Source organism: Opisthocomus hoazin, chromosome Z (assembly GCF_030867145.1).
Source record: "Opisthocomus hoazin isolate bOpiHoa1 chromosome Z, bOpiHoa1.hap1, whole genome shotgun sequence".
Classification (NCBI taxonomy): Eukaryota; Metazoa; Chordata; class Aves; order Opisthocomiformes; family Opisthocomidae; genus Opisthocomus; species Opisthocomus hoazin.
Window position 1 is genome coordinate 60471297 of NC_134454.1, and position 14453 is coordinate 60485749.

The following is a 14453-nucleotide window of genomic DNA, read 5'->3' on the forward strand; positions in this document are numbered from 1 at the left end:
ACTGGGCAGGCTTTTGTCCAGGTGTAGGTTTTTAAGCCCCTTCTAGAGAAGGACCCCAAGGAGCCTGGCCAGGGGAAGAGTGCATGCTGGGACTGCCCAGGAGGTGAGGGCTGTGGGAGCCTGAATCCTTCCTCTGTTAGAGCAGCAGGCTTTTAAGGGCAGAGGTGTCTATGGAGCTTTCCATCTTTGCATGTGTGGTGGTTTACTGAGCCATGGAGCTTTATATGCTGTAATGAAATAGCTTATCCTTTGGAGTTCCCTGATTGCTTTGCCCTTCCAGACCTGCAGACGAATCACAGCTTGTGCTATCTTCATCATGACCTGTGGACTGTGTGCATCTCTGAGATACCTAGGCACAGGAGGGGCCATGTTTGTCTGTTACCTGGGCTTTTCTCAAACTGTCTGGTTTTGTGAGACTTCAACAACACAACGCATTTAAACAGAGTTTAATATACAAACAACTATGAGAGTATGTGTGCCTTACTCTGTCGAAAGAGAGCACTGGCTAGTACTCTTCACCTAAGTAAAAGGTAATTCTTGAGCCTGGGAAGTGCTGGAGACAGTTCCCTCCCTGTGTGTCATGGGTTTGTGCAGATGCATTTAAGGTTATTTGTAATGATGTCTTTCCTCCCAGGAGAAAACTTGAATAATCCATCACACTGCTTTTCCTGTGCAAGGTTTCTGTCTCACTTGGCAATGTCAGCCTTGGGGATGACTTTCCCTCCATCTGTGGCAGGCTCTCAGCTCCCTACTCTCCCTGCAGCAAAGCAAACAAAGTAGCCCTGCTAATATCCCAGGTGAGGCTGGAGGTGACTAGCCCCCAGAGATGATTTTCCAGCACTCTCCTGGCAGTTCCCCTGGGCTGTAAATGTCAGTTCAGACAAATTAATTTGCTTCTGGTATTCAAAAATACTGGAAAATCTAATGCTGTGGTCACTATCTAGTGAAACATTTGTGCTCTAAATTCTTCCTATCTTTATCTGGGTCACTTTCTCCCCTTTCTGTCTCCAGCCTGACTCCACTTAATCCTTTGCCCTGGATATATGCTTATTCCTACAGTCACCTTTGACCCATGGAGAGTGACAGAGTTAGTTTAGCTTGTTTCAGTGCACATGCTGTGACATGTGTATGTTTAAGTTTCGTTTTGTTTTCCCTGCTTTCAATCCAAAGCTTAGAATGTATGTAAGTCTGCCTGGATTTTTCACCACTGCCTGTCAGTAGATTCTCCCTTGACAGGCCAACATCTACATAAAATGCGGCTGCCCTCAGCCACATAATTGCCTGGGACATAGCATACGGACAAAAAACCAAAGCCCTTTCTGGTTCAGTAGTCACATCATATGGTAACATGTCATATCTGTAGAACAGGTGACGGACAGGTATCATTAATCCTTGCCCTGTCACAGAGCTACAGCACTGGGAGTTGAATCTGCCTTTGATTTATAAGACACTGATCAGAAAAGTCCCAAATTGAACAGATAACTCTCAGAGGTCACCAAAGGCTGTATGTGGCTACTCTGGTTAATTTTCTGTTTTTAACACTGTTTTTGTGCCTCAGTATGCAGAGGCATGTGTTCAAGAGACATGAAGACCTTGACATGGAGACTTTGAAAGTTTTGTTAGCAGAGGCGTTGGTCTATGCACAGGATTTTGGTCAAGAGTATCAAAAAGAATTGATGAGGCTTTCAAATGCTTGTACACTCAGTCTGTGACTGCAGTATGCAGTCCTTTCCATTGCTGAAACACCCATCTGCCCACTACCTTGAGCTGATTAACTAAAACTCACCTTAAATGCATTGTATTGTTTAAGTCCCACAAAACCAAACATTTTGAGGAAAACCCAGGTTGCCTTGACAACATTCAGTAAGCATCACTGGCCAGGCTTTATATTTCAGGGGTCTCATTAAAAAGTTGGAATAAATGTTGCCATGGTAACATCAACTTTGAAGAGATACCTGATGTTTAAGTACTTCATGTCAATACCTTTAACAAAGCACCCTCAGGAGGAAGACAGGAATCAGAAGGCATGGCCCAGAGTCAAGATGAAAGGTTGCAGAGAGATACAAAAATACACTGGAATAATAAAGGATGAATAAACACCCACTGATGCCTACTGAGAATTCCTTTGCCCATCAGGATGGACATGTGGCCAGGCCAGTGCTGTCAAGCCAAGGAAGGTATACTTAAGAGGTCACAGCTGGATACCTACACCCTCCTGCTTTTCTCATTTTGTTGCCTTTTCCTGTATGAAAGGTTGAATGTAATGTCTCATAACTCTTTTTCACTGAAGGGTGAGCCACATTCCCACCTGTTGCGACTGGCTTCTCCTTGAGGTTATGCCTTGCTTTGTCCCTCTCCTGCCTTGGAGAGGCACTTGTCCGTTCACTGTGGGCAAGCAGTGCGATCTGCCTTTGGTCTTTGCACTGGGTAGCAGCATGAGGCTGCCTGGTCTCACTGCCTCTAACCACCCACAGTGTTCTCCCCAGCAGAGTGTTCTGCTGGGACTGCCCTTGCACCCCTATCTGCAGCTTACAGCAGCCCTGTGCACACTTGCTTTTGTAGCATGAGCTTTACATGTCGGAGGGTCTGGCCACTGTCAGATCACACTCCTCCTGTTGCAAACACTGGAGCCAGGAGCAATCACCTGTGGTGAGAGTGGAGGGTTTAAGAAAACCCTGTACTGGGAGTGGCGTGGTGGTCAATCAGGGGCTCTGTGAGAACAGCCTGCAAATGCAGGGATGCCAGCCATGTTCCTCAGGAAGCAAAATGCATGGCCAGCAAATCTGTGCATGGTGTTCCTGATGAAGGCTGTGGCTCCCTGTACGTCAGAAACCAACCAGTTACTTTGGTACAGATGTTAAATACAAAGGCCTGGATGCAAAAGCCACTGCAGAAAGTGCTGAACCTGCACATTCCCCAAAGATGAGAACGGGAGAAAGGAACAAGGGAGGAAATGCCATTTTCTGCTGCCAGCCGGGGTGTCAGAGGAGGCAGCCCTCCCACTCACTCACACTACTCATGACTGAGAGTGTGCCAAGCCTACAGATTTGTATCTTACCTGCCTTTTTGCCCACTTTTTCAAATTTACACTGCTGCTGTGGTGAAAAAAGCAGACTTCTTCTTGCCCTACGCATGTGATATGACCTTCAACTACAGCCCGAGGCTGTGGGTACCTGCCTTAGGAAACTTACTTTATTTTTCAAAGGTGCAGATTCTCAGCAGTGCCTGAAGATCAGGACTGCTGTGAAGTGTGTCACGTTGTTGACTCTGGAGCTAGTTTGAGACAGTTTGACCTCAAGCCCTTCAACAAAGACCTGAAAATTCCAGGGACACCCTGTTCCCACACTGCTGTGGGGTCCTAGGGAGGGTGAAGCCACCAGCTTTGTCCCACTGTTTCACAGATTCTTCGCATCGAAACCCCAGGAGCTGGGTCAGCGGGCCTCATGTGGCTTTCCAGTACAGTGCTGTGCACTGACTGCTTGGATGAACCGACGTATGGCTTGGTTCCTGGGGAAAAGGATGTTATGTCACCATCCAAAAACAGTCAGTCCTCGGTTAAAATCCCAAGTCATCCACACGTAGTATGTAGGTGGTTTGTATATTCTCCAGGGTGGACACCTCATCCTGAAATAGCCCTCAGTGTGTTTAGTGCACAGTAGGCAGGTGTTTCAATAAACAGGACTAGACACAAATTGTTATTCCAAGCTATTCATTATTCATTGCCTTTTTCAGCATCTGAAATCACAGGGAAAGCAGTGGGGGGAGCTGAGAAAGGTCTCAAATAGACCAAACCTGAGTACTTACCAGAGACTTACACTCAGGCTATCTGCAAGGCTGCTTTTGCTTTTTCTTCCTGTGCGTGCACGCTGCTGTGACAGCACAGCAAAGTAAAGGGGACGTATGCCTGCTCCAAAACTCAAGTGAGCTCTTAAAGCCTGTGATCAGGGATCAAAAATGGGATTTTTACTGAGGAGCTGAAGTCACTGCCTCTCAGGAGTTGCACTCAGATAATACAGTGTTAAAATACTAACTTTCTAAACACTGAAAGACTAAGAAATACGAGGCTCAAGGCCACCCCAACAGCTTTGGTTTAACCGGTTTATTGCAGCTGATGGCTTTAGAAACATGAACATTAGCAGTGCCCCTTCCCCATGCCAGCTTCCACAGTCCCGGGGCAACAGTGAGGCAGGGCCAGGAGAAGCCTCTGATTTCTGGGGACCCTGCTGCCTTTCCTGGAGAGAGATGTGGAAGATGTTTTCCATTTCAAGCCGCTCAGTGCTTCTTCAAACAATGACTTTCTTTCCCTGCCACTGCTATTAAGTTCCTGAGTGATAATCAGGTAAACCTCACTTTGAGTAAATTTTGTTCCTGTGCATCTTCAGGAGCTAATGTAAAAATACTAAAGCCTCTTAAAAATCCTTGATGGCTCTGATCAGTTACCCAAGATTAAGGAATATCCATGCGCTCAAGATCTAAATTCCCACTTGTTCAAAGAGCATAATACAGCCTTTCCAGATTGGTTAGTTATTGTGAAATGCCCAAACTGGCTGACCACCACTGACAACCACACAAGGAAATCAACTATTCTTATTTATTAGAGCCACAGCCATCAAGTATAGCTGGGGGAACCATGCTGAGAGAAAACAAACCATTGTATAGTGGCTCATGAAGTAAACCCTCTCCACTCTTTCTCCTGAGCCAGGCAGAAGCCAATGAAAAAAAGTTGCAGGTAAAATTCGGGTAATTAAGGCCTCGTCATAATGTTTCATGCAAGTGTGTGCACAAAGGAGCATTAGGTGGGAAGCCATAATACGCACGGTGTCTAACTTCATTGTGCTAGCAAACTCACGTGTTGTGTTTAATTGGTTTAGTGAGACTGATGTTTTGATAATGCCTGGCACTTAGAAGGCAGCTAAAATAATAATTCATGGCTCAATTAGTCTTGGATTTCCAACTTTTCAAGCTCCTTCCCTGCTAATGAAGAGGCCAATTTATTGAATTTTTCTTCCCAGAATTCAAAATTGGTCACAGTAAGTGAGCTTTATGATCAGGAGAAAGAGTTTGGGATTGAACTTTAATGAATCTGTTGGTCTAGCGACCTTTCTGTAATTTTTCTTCCTGGAATTTTAATGACCACTGTTCATGATCACTAATTACTGATTTTCAGCTTTTATAATGATGTCCAGTCTATTTTTCTTCTCAGTCACACCGTTTTGCATCAGTCTTATTGCTCTGGTCTCACTGAATTCACTCTTGCAAAATGAGACAAATTTCTGATAGAGAAAAAACTTCCTGGAATGATATGTCATTTGGTAGAGTAGATCTTTACATAGAGAAACAGAGTAAACATAGCTGGCAAAGGCTATGCAGGAAGCCCACAGCTAAATACAAAGGCGTTACTAGAAGAGGAAAAAGAAAGATACTTTAATCTGCAAGGGTTGAACAAGTCAGTTTCTCTGCCTATCACTTATCAATCCTTTGTAATTAAATAAAATTCAGAATATTTTCTTCAGAATCCTTTGCTTATTACTTGTCTCTCTTTCATATACTCCGTGTTTCAGTCTTAAGTGGTCAAGCTTACATTGTTGAAGTTATCTATCCATAAAGGATTTGTACAGGATGTACCATCAGGATTATGGTTTAATCTAGTGAACACTGATGCTATATTGGGAACAATATGTGAGCAGTTTCATATGTGTGCTGGTATATTTATATTTGTTTCCTTGAATCTGTTGTTGGTTGATCTGGGTTTGCTGCATAACACCCAGCACAGAGATTTGGACATGTGATGGTGCTGGGATGAAGGGTGGGAGGGGATGATTTAGCTGCTGTAAAGTCAGTTTAGGAAAGGAGGGAAGAGTTAGAGCTAGAAACTGTCTGGCTGTTCGATTCACTGGCAGAAGCAGCCCTAGAAAGCCTCTGTCCTAGAGAACAGGATGGTTAGGAGGCTGGTCGCCTGGCTCGTCTGTGGAGCAGCACCTGGGGCCAGCACCACTGGCATCACCGCTGGCAGCACGGGCCGCCTTGCAGCCCTGCGGTGCCTCTCACCTGCAGACACACCTCACAGAGTAGGAAACACCGCTTGTGCTGCATTAATGCTTGCCAGAATGAATAAGCACATTTCAAATGAGAAAGCAGAGATGTTTTCACAAGTTGGTGGACTATAACAAGGCCCTGCTCTGTCTTGCAGTTTATGAAACAGAAGCACTTCAAATCAGGGAACTCAACTGCTAAAGGCATTCAGAGCTGTCAGAGATTAGGTGAAGAAACTTGACACAGGCAGAAGGTACCACAGGGCTGGGCGTCACCTTCCTCCACCTTCACTTTATGGCGCAGAGTCTTCTGACAGGTAGCCTCTAGCTTTGGCAATTTCTCTCAAACAGAGAACTCTCCAGCAAAGAGCTCGTTGCATACCAGCTCTTGGGAACTGAGGTCAAACGTCCTGCTGATTAAGGAGCAGATCACCCAGGAATTGAGCAGGCTGATGAGAGCATCTCTGATGTGAAGAAATGCCTACATTTAAAAATTGTTCTCTCACCAAACACTACCTCAAAAAAAAACCCCAACACCTAACAACCCAAAATGAAAAAAACCCGGCCTCTTCAAGGCTGCAGACTCTGATGTGGGAGAAAACCACTTCAAGCTAAAGTTTGACTCCAACAATTCGAGAAATTCCTGATAGAGAAGATAAAAAATGTTGTGCTGCTAAGCTAGTACACTGCTTGTAGTGGTAATGACTGCATCTGAGTGCTCAGGGAAAGTATGTGCAGATCTTTGGTTTCCCTGCACAGCAAGGCACAGACCAGTTTTCAGGAGAAAATCCTGAATCTTTGCTCTTTGTTGCCCCACTGAATTCTTCTGTTACCTTCCCTTGCTGCTTTCCAAACCTGTAAAGAGGTTTGACACACTGTAGTAACAAAATCTCAGTTTAAGTGGGATTGTTTGCAAGGATGTGATCAGGTTGGGATGATTCTGAAGTCCAGAGGATGTGCAATCACTTTACACACTATTCAATCCAATCAAAAGAGTACATATTAAATTTTCCAGATATAGTGTTTGTTTTGGCTTTGCAGCCCAAAATGAAGTAAAATGATGTATTGTTTGGCGTCTGTGCAAAATAACTCATGGGTGGTTGGGTGTTTTTCAGCATTTTTGTGGCTTCCTGTTAGGCACTCACAGTCCCTTTTTCTAGTCGTTATGTTCTCTGAAACAGGAGGAAATTGCCACAAGAGCACCTGTAATGTGTTGTTACATACTCAGGCAACTTGTCAGCTGCTGGAGTGGTTTTCTGGGTCACTGGCACCTGAAAGGGTGAACATGGAGGAGTAAAATACTATGAGACTTCGCCATACACAGGGAGCTGAACAGCCAGACCCTTGGGGTGGCTCTGCAGAAGACAACATTGTCAGAGACAGTGTGGCAGCTAGACCCTCCTTGCATGAGGCTAATAGTGTGCTTTGCAGTGTACAGCCTCTGAAAGGCAACAACACAGTAGTTACTGGAAACCTTGAGGTATGTTTGCTTTTGGCAGGGAATTTTGAGTCATTTATTGTCTCTGCAGCATTGTGCAGCCACCTTGTAGCACTGTTCTTAAAATTAGGCTATTTATTCAGAGGATTTTTAAAAAACGTGATACATTTCTGGTCTAGCCATGGTTTTCTTCTTCAGACTCTTCTGCTGATTGCTTGGTTTCATTTTCTCTTTGTACATTTGAACTTGCGAACTTTGTACATTTGAATGACGAAACATGTGGCCCAGAAAGCTAATAAAACAAGATTTTCCTGTGGACAAACAAGTGTAGTGAGGCTATTGTTGCAGTGATACTGATGCACTGACCCAAAGGTAATGGTAAACAGTATCAGTAGCAGAAAGAAAGCTGCAAAATAAAGACTGTATTTTTTTTAAATACCTCACCAGTACTTCCACATAAAGGATGCAGACCTCTTCAGAAAAGGTAACCTGCATATGCTAATGGAAGCAATCTTATTGCTGTTGATGACAAACGATTTCTACCTAGTGAGCTCCTATCGCATTGAGCTAAGGGGAAAAATCTTGCATTTCCTCTGCTGTGAAAAATATCATGCTGCACTTCTTAATTGCTGTAGCCTGACCAACTGGCTGGGGTCTTAGGCAAAATAAGAAGAGAATTCTTGTTCCAGGTACTCTTGGATGTGGCCTACATTTACTTGGGCTGGCAGGGCTTGACAGGGCCTGACAGTGCTCTGTGGGAGAGATCACCAGCCAAATGCCCTGCTGATGCACAGGGAGTGCTTGGCTTCTGCTGGTGAATGGTGGAGGGCAGGCTCCAAGTGAAAGTTACCTTCAGAAACTGCATACACGTGAGACAGTTCAGCATGAAGTTATCTTTACACACTGAAGACAATGCAAACTGAACTAAGCCCTGCTGCTGAACAGGTGTAACTGTCCTCTTTCTGTCTGTTTCCTGCTTGTAAGAGACCTGTGTTGGCTGTAGTTGTGAATTAATATAATTTTGGAAGAAGTCATAACTGTGAAGACAAGAAGTTCTTCACTTGCATTTGTCTACCACCACTCTGACAAGCAGAGAACACTTTCTTCATGGCTTCGAGTACGATGGCTGGATTTGAGTGCTAAAACCCACACAGATCCTGTGCAGGCAAATACATGTTGGTAGGAGCAGAGAACCAAATCAAAGACAGCCATGCTTTGAAATTTTTTTTGTATGGACATGAGAAGAGGAGGTGAGATTTAAAGTAAATCACTTGTCACTACTATTTGGCAAACCACAGTGACCTCAGAGATGTCTTTCCTTCCTGTGCAGCAAAGTGAATCTAGATTGTCATCAATGCTATTCTCAGCAGGCTGGCTGCAGAAGGTGAATTTAGATTTAATTATGTTATTATACAGTATGTGCAGGAAAAAGACTTAAGGAGGGACATCATGGGACCTGTCCCAGGTAGAAGTGCATTAGATGTGATACCAGGTCTCAGCAAGGGCAAGGAGTGAGTTTCTGTGAGTGTGAGTGGCAGCCCCTTCTTCCTTCTATGCGACAATAAAACAGGACAATTGTTTTCATCTTCTTTACTTTGTATCCTCCCTCAGGAAACCAGTCCAGGGTCCACTGTCTAACGTCCATTGCAGTGACTACTTGCAAATCTTCGCAATGAGTCCAGCAGTACTGGTACATGCCTTGTAACACCATACTCCCCTGAGCACAGAGGCTGTGTTTCCTCCCCAGGGAGCACAGCGCATGAAGTCGACTTAGGGTGGAACATTGCCTAGCACCCTGCTCTGTTACAGTAATGGAGCATGTTGGACACACAAGTCCTTGGAAAGAGCAGCTTTATGCTTTTTTAGTGAATATACCATTGTCAAGACTGTGATGCTGTCTATTCCCTTCCCCGAGAGAGAAGCAACTGTGCTCCAGTTGCTTTGTCTCGCGCCAGGCATGGCAGATGAGGAGGCAGAGTCTACGCACCCCTGGTCTTTCATCTGAGTGAACAGAGGGGTGCCCGCTTGGTTATCATCGTGGTATATCAGCTAATAGCTGTTACTTCTCCTTTGTACCTTGTTGATGGCACAGCGACCCTTGTACCTCACAGACTTCACTGACAAAGGATGCTTTGTCCCTCCCTAGAGAAGACAGGCACCCTTTTACACCACACAAGATAAACATTTCAGATGACTCTGGATGTTTTTTAAAATCACCATCAGCACAGTCTGCAAGAGCACAAGACTGGGAGAAGTCATTCTCTGAACTGAGTAACTTCTAGCATTCATAGTGCATGCAGAGAAGCAGAGAAGCAAAGCATTATTTCTGGTATGTATGACCAACTAGATTACTTCGTTCCTATTGTGGACAATCAAAAGGGAAGACTGGGATTAAATTTATTGTAGTGAAAATTGGCATATGTAGATAAAGTGCTTAAAGAAATGCTGGTTTCCTGAAAGGATGGGTTTCACACATGGGTGTGAAACCAACTGCAAAATGGTTTTATGTAACTCCTCCTGATTGACTAACTTTGAAAATGTAGACTCAAAGCCCTAAGGCTAAAAAGTCCCCTTTACCATCCCTAACCTTCAAATTATTGCAAGAAAATACCATCAGAAAAAGAAGGGCTGGAGTAAGATCTTTGGGGCTATGACGTCTTTTTATAAACCTGGAATTGCTCGCTGGAATTTACTTGAAATTAACAGGAGAATTTCTTTGCTTTAAGCTGCTACCATGAACGAGTGATTTTAGTTGAGAGTACTGATCTCCTCGCTCTTCCAGTTCAATGCAGTTGCTAACATTTCAAAACACAAAGCTGCTTACTCTGCATGAGTGGCTGCTGCCTGCCTCCAGGAGCACAACTGGCTGGATCTGCCGTTTGTACAGCACGATGCTGGGGGGCTAGGCTTTCAAGGTCCTGGTTACCTCTCCAGGGAGAGCACCTGGTGCACTACACATTTTCAGAAAGATTGTGGAAGCTTTAAAAAGTTTAAATATTTGAGGCCTCTGTCAAGCTGGTTTGCAACTGCACAAATGTTTGCAAATCTCTGACGCTGTTCCTTGTTCCCTCCATGACAGTGACAATGGATTGGAAACCAGCCCATAATACTGACTATGGAAACGGTAGGATGAGGAAAGGGGCACTAACATATTCAGCTGTTTGTTGTGTCTCCAATTCTGAAAAAGCACATTGCAGTCAAGACAATTAGAGGGCTGTGTCTCCAGGTTTTGCTTTTATATATTTCTAACACGATCTCATGCCAGGCTCCTTCAACTGCAGTGCATGGTAAAGACACGATGGGAGAAGAGGCCAATGCCATTACAATGTCTAATGAAAAAATATAAGTACAGTGACGCTAGCTCTGAACACTGCACATGGTCTTCAGTTATTGCATCCCATGTGGCTCTGAGAAGATCATTAATAATTTGCAGTAAGACATGGCTTCTAATTTATCTAATTCTTTTTTCTGTTTAAAACAAATGGAAAAAGCTACATAATTAATCTCCTTACAGCTCACGTTGTATCAGAGAGGGCTGTGCTTTTAGAAGGATATTCACTCCTCCAAAGCATCAAAGCATGTACTCCATCATTTAGGAAGAATGCTTAACCAAAGACAGTCTGCTTTCATCTCTGATAGCCTGATTAAGAGGGAAAGCATGGTCCCTACAAGGAAGATCAGATATGTTAGGTGCCGCACAGAACAGAACAGCAAGTAACTTACCACGTCAATTATCTGCAGCAAAGAAAGCCGGAGCTCGACTACAAGGGGTTGAGAGTCATTTACTACCGGTCGTTCAAGACGATTGTAGTTTCTCAGCAGTTCTCTGTACAAGCGTCTCTGGCTTTCACCCTGCTGAGTGACTAGGGGAAGAGAAAGAAGTCATCTGTCATTCAGGCTTGTAACCTTGTCCCCATTATTTGTCTGTTTTGTTGAACAATCCCTCTTGATAGGTTTGTAATTTGAAAGATCTTCCAAAAAAAATCCATAAAATTTTGCACATGGATGTGACAGACACAGCTTTGCTCCATCCTTGACTGATGAGCTCTTAAAAAAAAAATTAACTACTACACTCTAACTCATTTCTAACACTCAGAAACTACTGAAAAGCCTTTGGGGCTCTGAGTAAACGTCCCCCTCCCCTGGTGGCCCTCCTGTTGATGATCAGTAGGGGTGTGGCTCCAAAAACACCACACAGCTTCCAGGTAGACAGTCAAAGTGCTCTTCTTTGCTTGGTTTTATTTCCTAGAGATTGGCTGCTGTAAGCTGTCACTGGTATTACTTGGACATATTGTGTGTTTACCCAGCGTGAGTAACACGTATTCTTATTTCTTGGAGCTGATACATCAGACCCTTTTCTGTGTTCAGGGAACAGTAACAAGCCTTCTTCATACCCTCTTCAGTTATGCATGGCAGTCTTTCCAGGCTTTGGGGTTGTTTTCCCTTGCCTTCTTTCCTTCTGATGGCAGCACACTCTGTTAACACCTACTGATGTGGTGACACGCAGGCTAGAGTATTTGACAGGTTTGTACAATGATATTTAATTTCTGGTGTTACACGCTTAACTCAGCTTGCACTAGGAACAGCCTCCACACAGAAGCTGTCATGCAAGCATATGAGCATGTTAAAGATTAGTAGAATTTCAGTCTGTGCTTAAATTGCAAGATGCCCCTGTTCCTGAGCTGTGGAGTGGGTGTGGAGAGCACGTCTAACCTGCATAACCAGGTTTCCTTACCACAGCAACCATGGATAGGACACGGTAGCAGTGATGGCTTGGGTCTCTTTCCATGGGAGGGTGAGCACTTTGCTGGGACACATTGCCCAGGAGCTTAGGTCCCACAAAACAGTGTAGATGTTGGTGCTCTGGCCAGTGGCAGCCTGAGCTCTACCTAAGAGCTGCATCTAACAGAGGGTGGGTCATGGGCTGCAGGTTCCCTGAGGATAAAGCAGTCTTATGAGCATGAGTGCATATTCCCTGAACTGTAGAAATCCAATCCCTGGCAGGGAATCTGCACTCTAAATTATTGTTACTATGGGCTCAAATGTTTTTTATCCACTGCAGCTCCCAGTCTGTGTGTGTGACCGTTTTTAACGCCTGAGCAGAGCTCTGCACATCGAGACCAGGACTCCTCTCACAGTGGTTATGATGAATATCTTTTGACAATGCAGACAAACTGTAACAACCAGCTCTGCTTTCCTCAGACTTTTACTGTGTTCAGCAAACCTTGCAAGCCTGGAACAGGCATGCCTTTTAAAGCTAATAATAAATTTAGTTTATAAACTGTTTATAAGTCTGTTTAATTCACGTTCTCTTCAGTTTTACTGATACTAAAGGGAGCTTTGTGGCTTTCCAGTGTGGCAGTGCCCGGTGAACAAAGAGGAAGAGTATTTTTGTTTATTTTGGTAAGTTACACCAACACATCATCTTCATGGGCCCTCTCTGCTCTTGCATACTACATTACATAACCATGGAGATCCAGAGGACCAGATGCTGTAAGCACTGCTCCAACAGCCCTTGCTGACATATCAGTATTGGATGCTATGTTTTCACCATGAGAAAAGACAAGCTCTGGCCACAGTATCTCTTCTTCACCAGCTTAAGTAAGCTTCTCTGCAAGGCAGTGATTCAGGTTCTCTGTTACTGCCTCAGTACTTGCTTTCCAGTGCCTTAGCAGACCCTGACTCACTTGTAAGAGCCTTCTGTGGAAAAGAAACCAGTGAAAATCACTACACGTTGTTCTATGGAAATAGACTCTATGTTTTGAGCAAATTTGCTGTGCTTTCACTCACCTGCCCGCTCCACCACTGTACCCCTCCCTGTTCCTGCACTTTGGAGAAGAAATTACTGACTGCAATATTGCTCTCACCTTGAGTACTTATGTAATGTTTGCCTTTAACTTTCCTTTTAAACTGGTTGTCTCAGGTTTTACAAGGGAAAAGTGCCCTTCACCAGTCTCTGAAAGTCAGCTAGACTGCTAGCGTGCCCTGGTACCATTGCTGTCGTGATGCATTAAAGCAGCACTCCCAACGGAGGTCTGGCTTGGAGAGATCTGAGTATAACCCTTTGCTGTGTGCTTCAGGAAGCTGTCTTTGTACTGTGGGCTCCAACCATGCTGAAGCCAGGCCTCTTCCCCTGTTAAGCTTTGTGAGCTGAAGTAGCCCAGTATTGCAGATTTGTACCTGGTTTTCCATCCTTTCTTCAATTCTTACCTCTGTAATATGATCCTATTACTTTCCAACCTTTTGTATCCACAATTGTTAACATAGCCTTAGCTTACGTATTCTTAGCCTGCTGAGTTGGCATTGGTGACCACATGTTTGTGTGCTGCCTGGTTTTGCTTACAAAATTACATAGATTCAGAAGCAGTGGAGCCTTTGGAGTGTCCTGGCAAATAGCCATGGCAGCTGTTGGTACCACAGAGACCTGGCTAGTCTAATCACACTGCCATGTCTTTGCTCCAGTTGCTTTGGAGAACGAACTGAGGTGGGTGACAAGTCAGATTTTTATTTTCATAGACTTTTTCTTTAAATTGTAATCTTCAAACACTTAATGTTTCATACTCCAGAGAAATTTCTGCTTTTTTCCTCTCTAACGCCTGTGTTTGTTAATCCATTGCGACACTACATCTCTGTGTGCTAAATGGAGTGTTTGCTGGTGATGTAGAAGTCTGGATCTCCCAGGAGCAGTGGTAGAATAAGCTTTACCACTGCCTACCCCTCAGTCACAGAGATCTAATCAAATGCAATGGCACTGTTTCATCTTTTAAATTAGGCTGGAAGATGGACATTAATATTTAGGGTTGCCAGGCCAGTCTCCCAAAGCATTGCCAGACTTATTTGCCTATGTATGTTACAGGAAAGTACAAGTAAGCAGTAAAGTGCATGGTGCTTTTGAGATAAAGGATCTCTGAGCAACAGAGAGCCTTTTATGTCCTGCTGCCTCAGACAGTGTCTCCTGGTTTCTGAATTATCTTTGAAGCAGC

General features: G+C 44.2%; 1 protein-coding gene across 1 annotated transcript in view; it reads right to left on the reverse strand.

The window, feature by feature from the left end:
- Positions 1-14453, reverse strand: part of LOC104339335 (neuronal acetylcholine receptor subunit alpha-7) — a 62971-nt gene that overhangs the window by 34049 nt on the left and 14469 nt on the right. The window contains exon 2 of the mRNA XM_075410912.1: positions 11194-11333. Coding sequence (XP_075267027.1) covers positions 11194-11333 — 140 coding nt within the window. The remainder of the gene's footprint in view (positions 1-11193; positions 11334-14453) is intronic.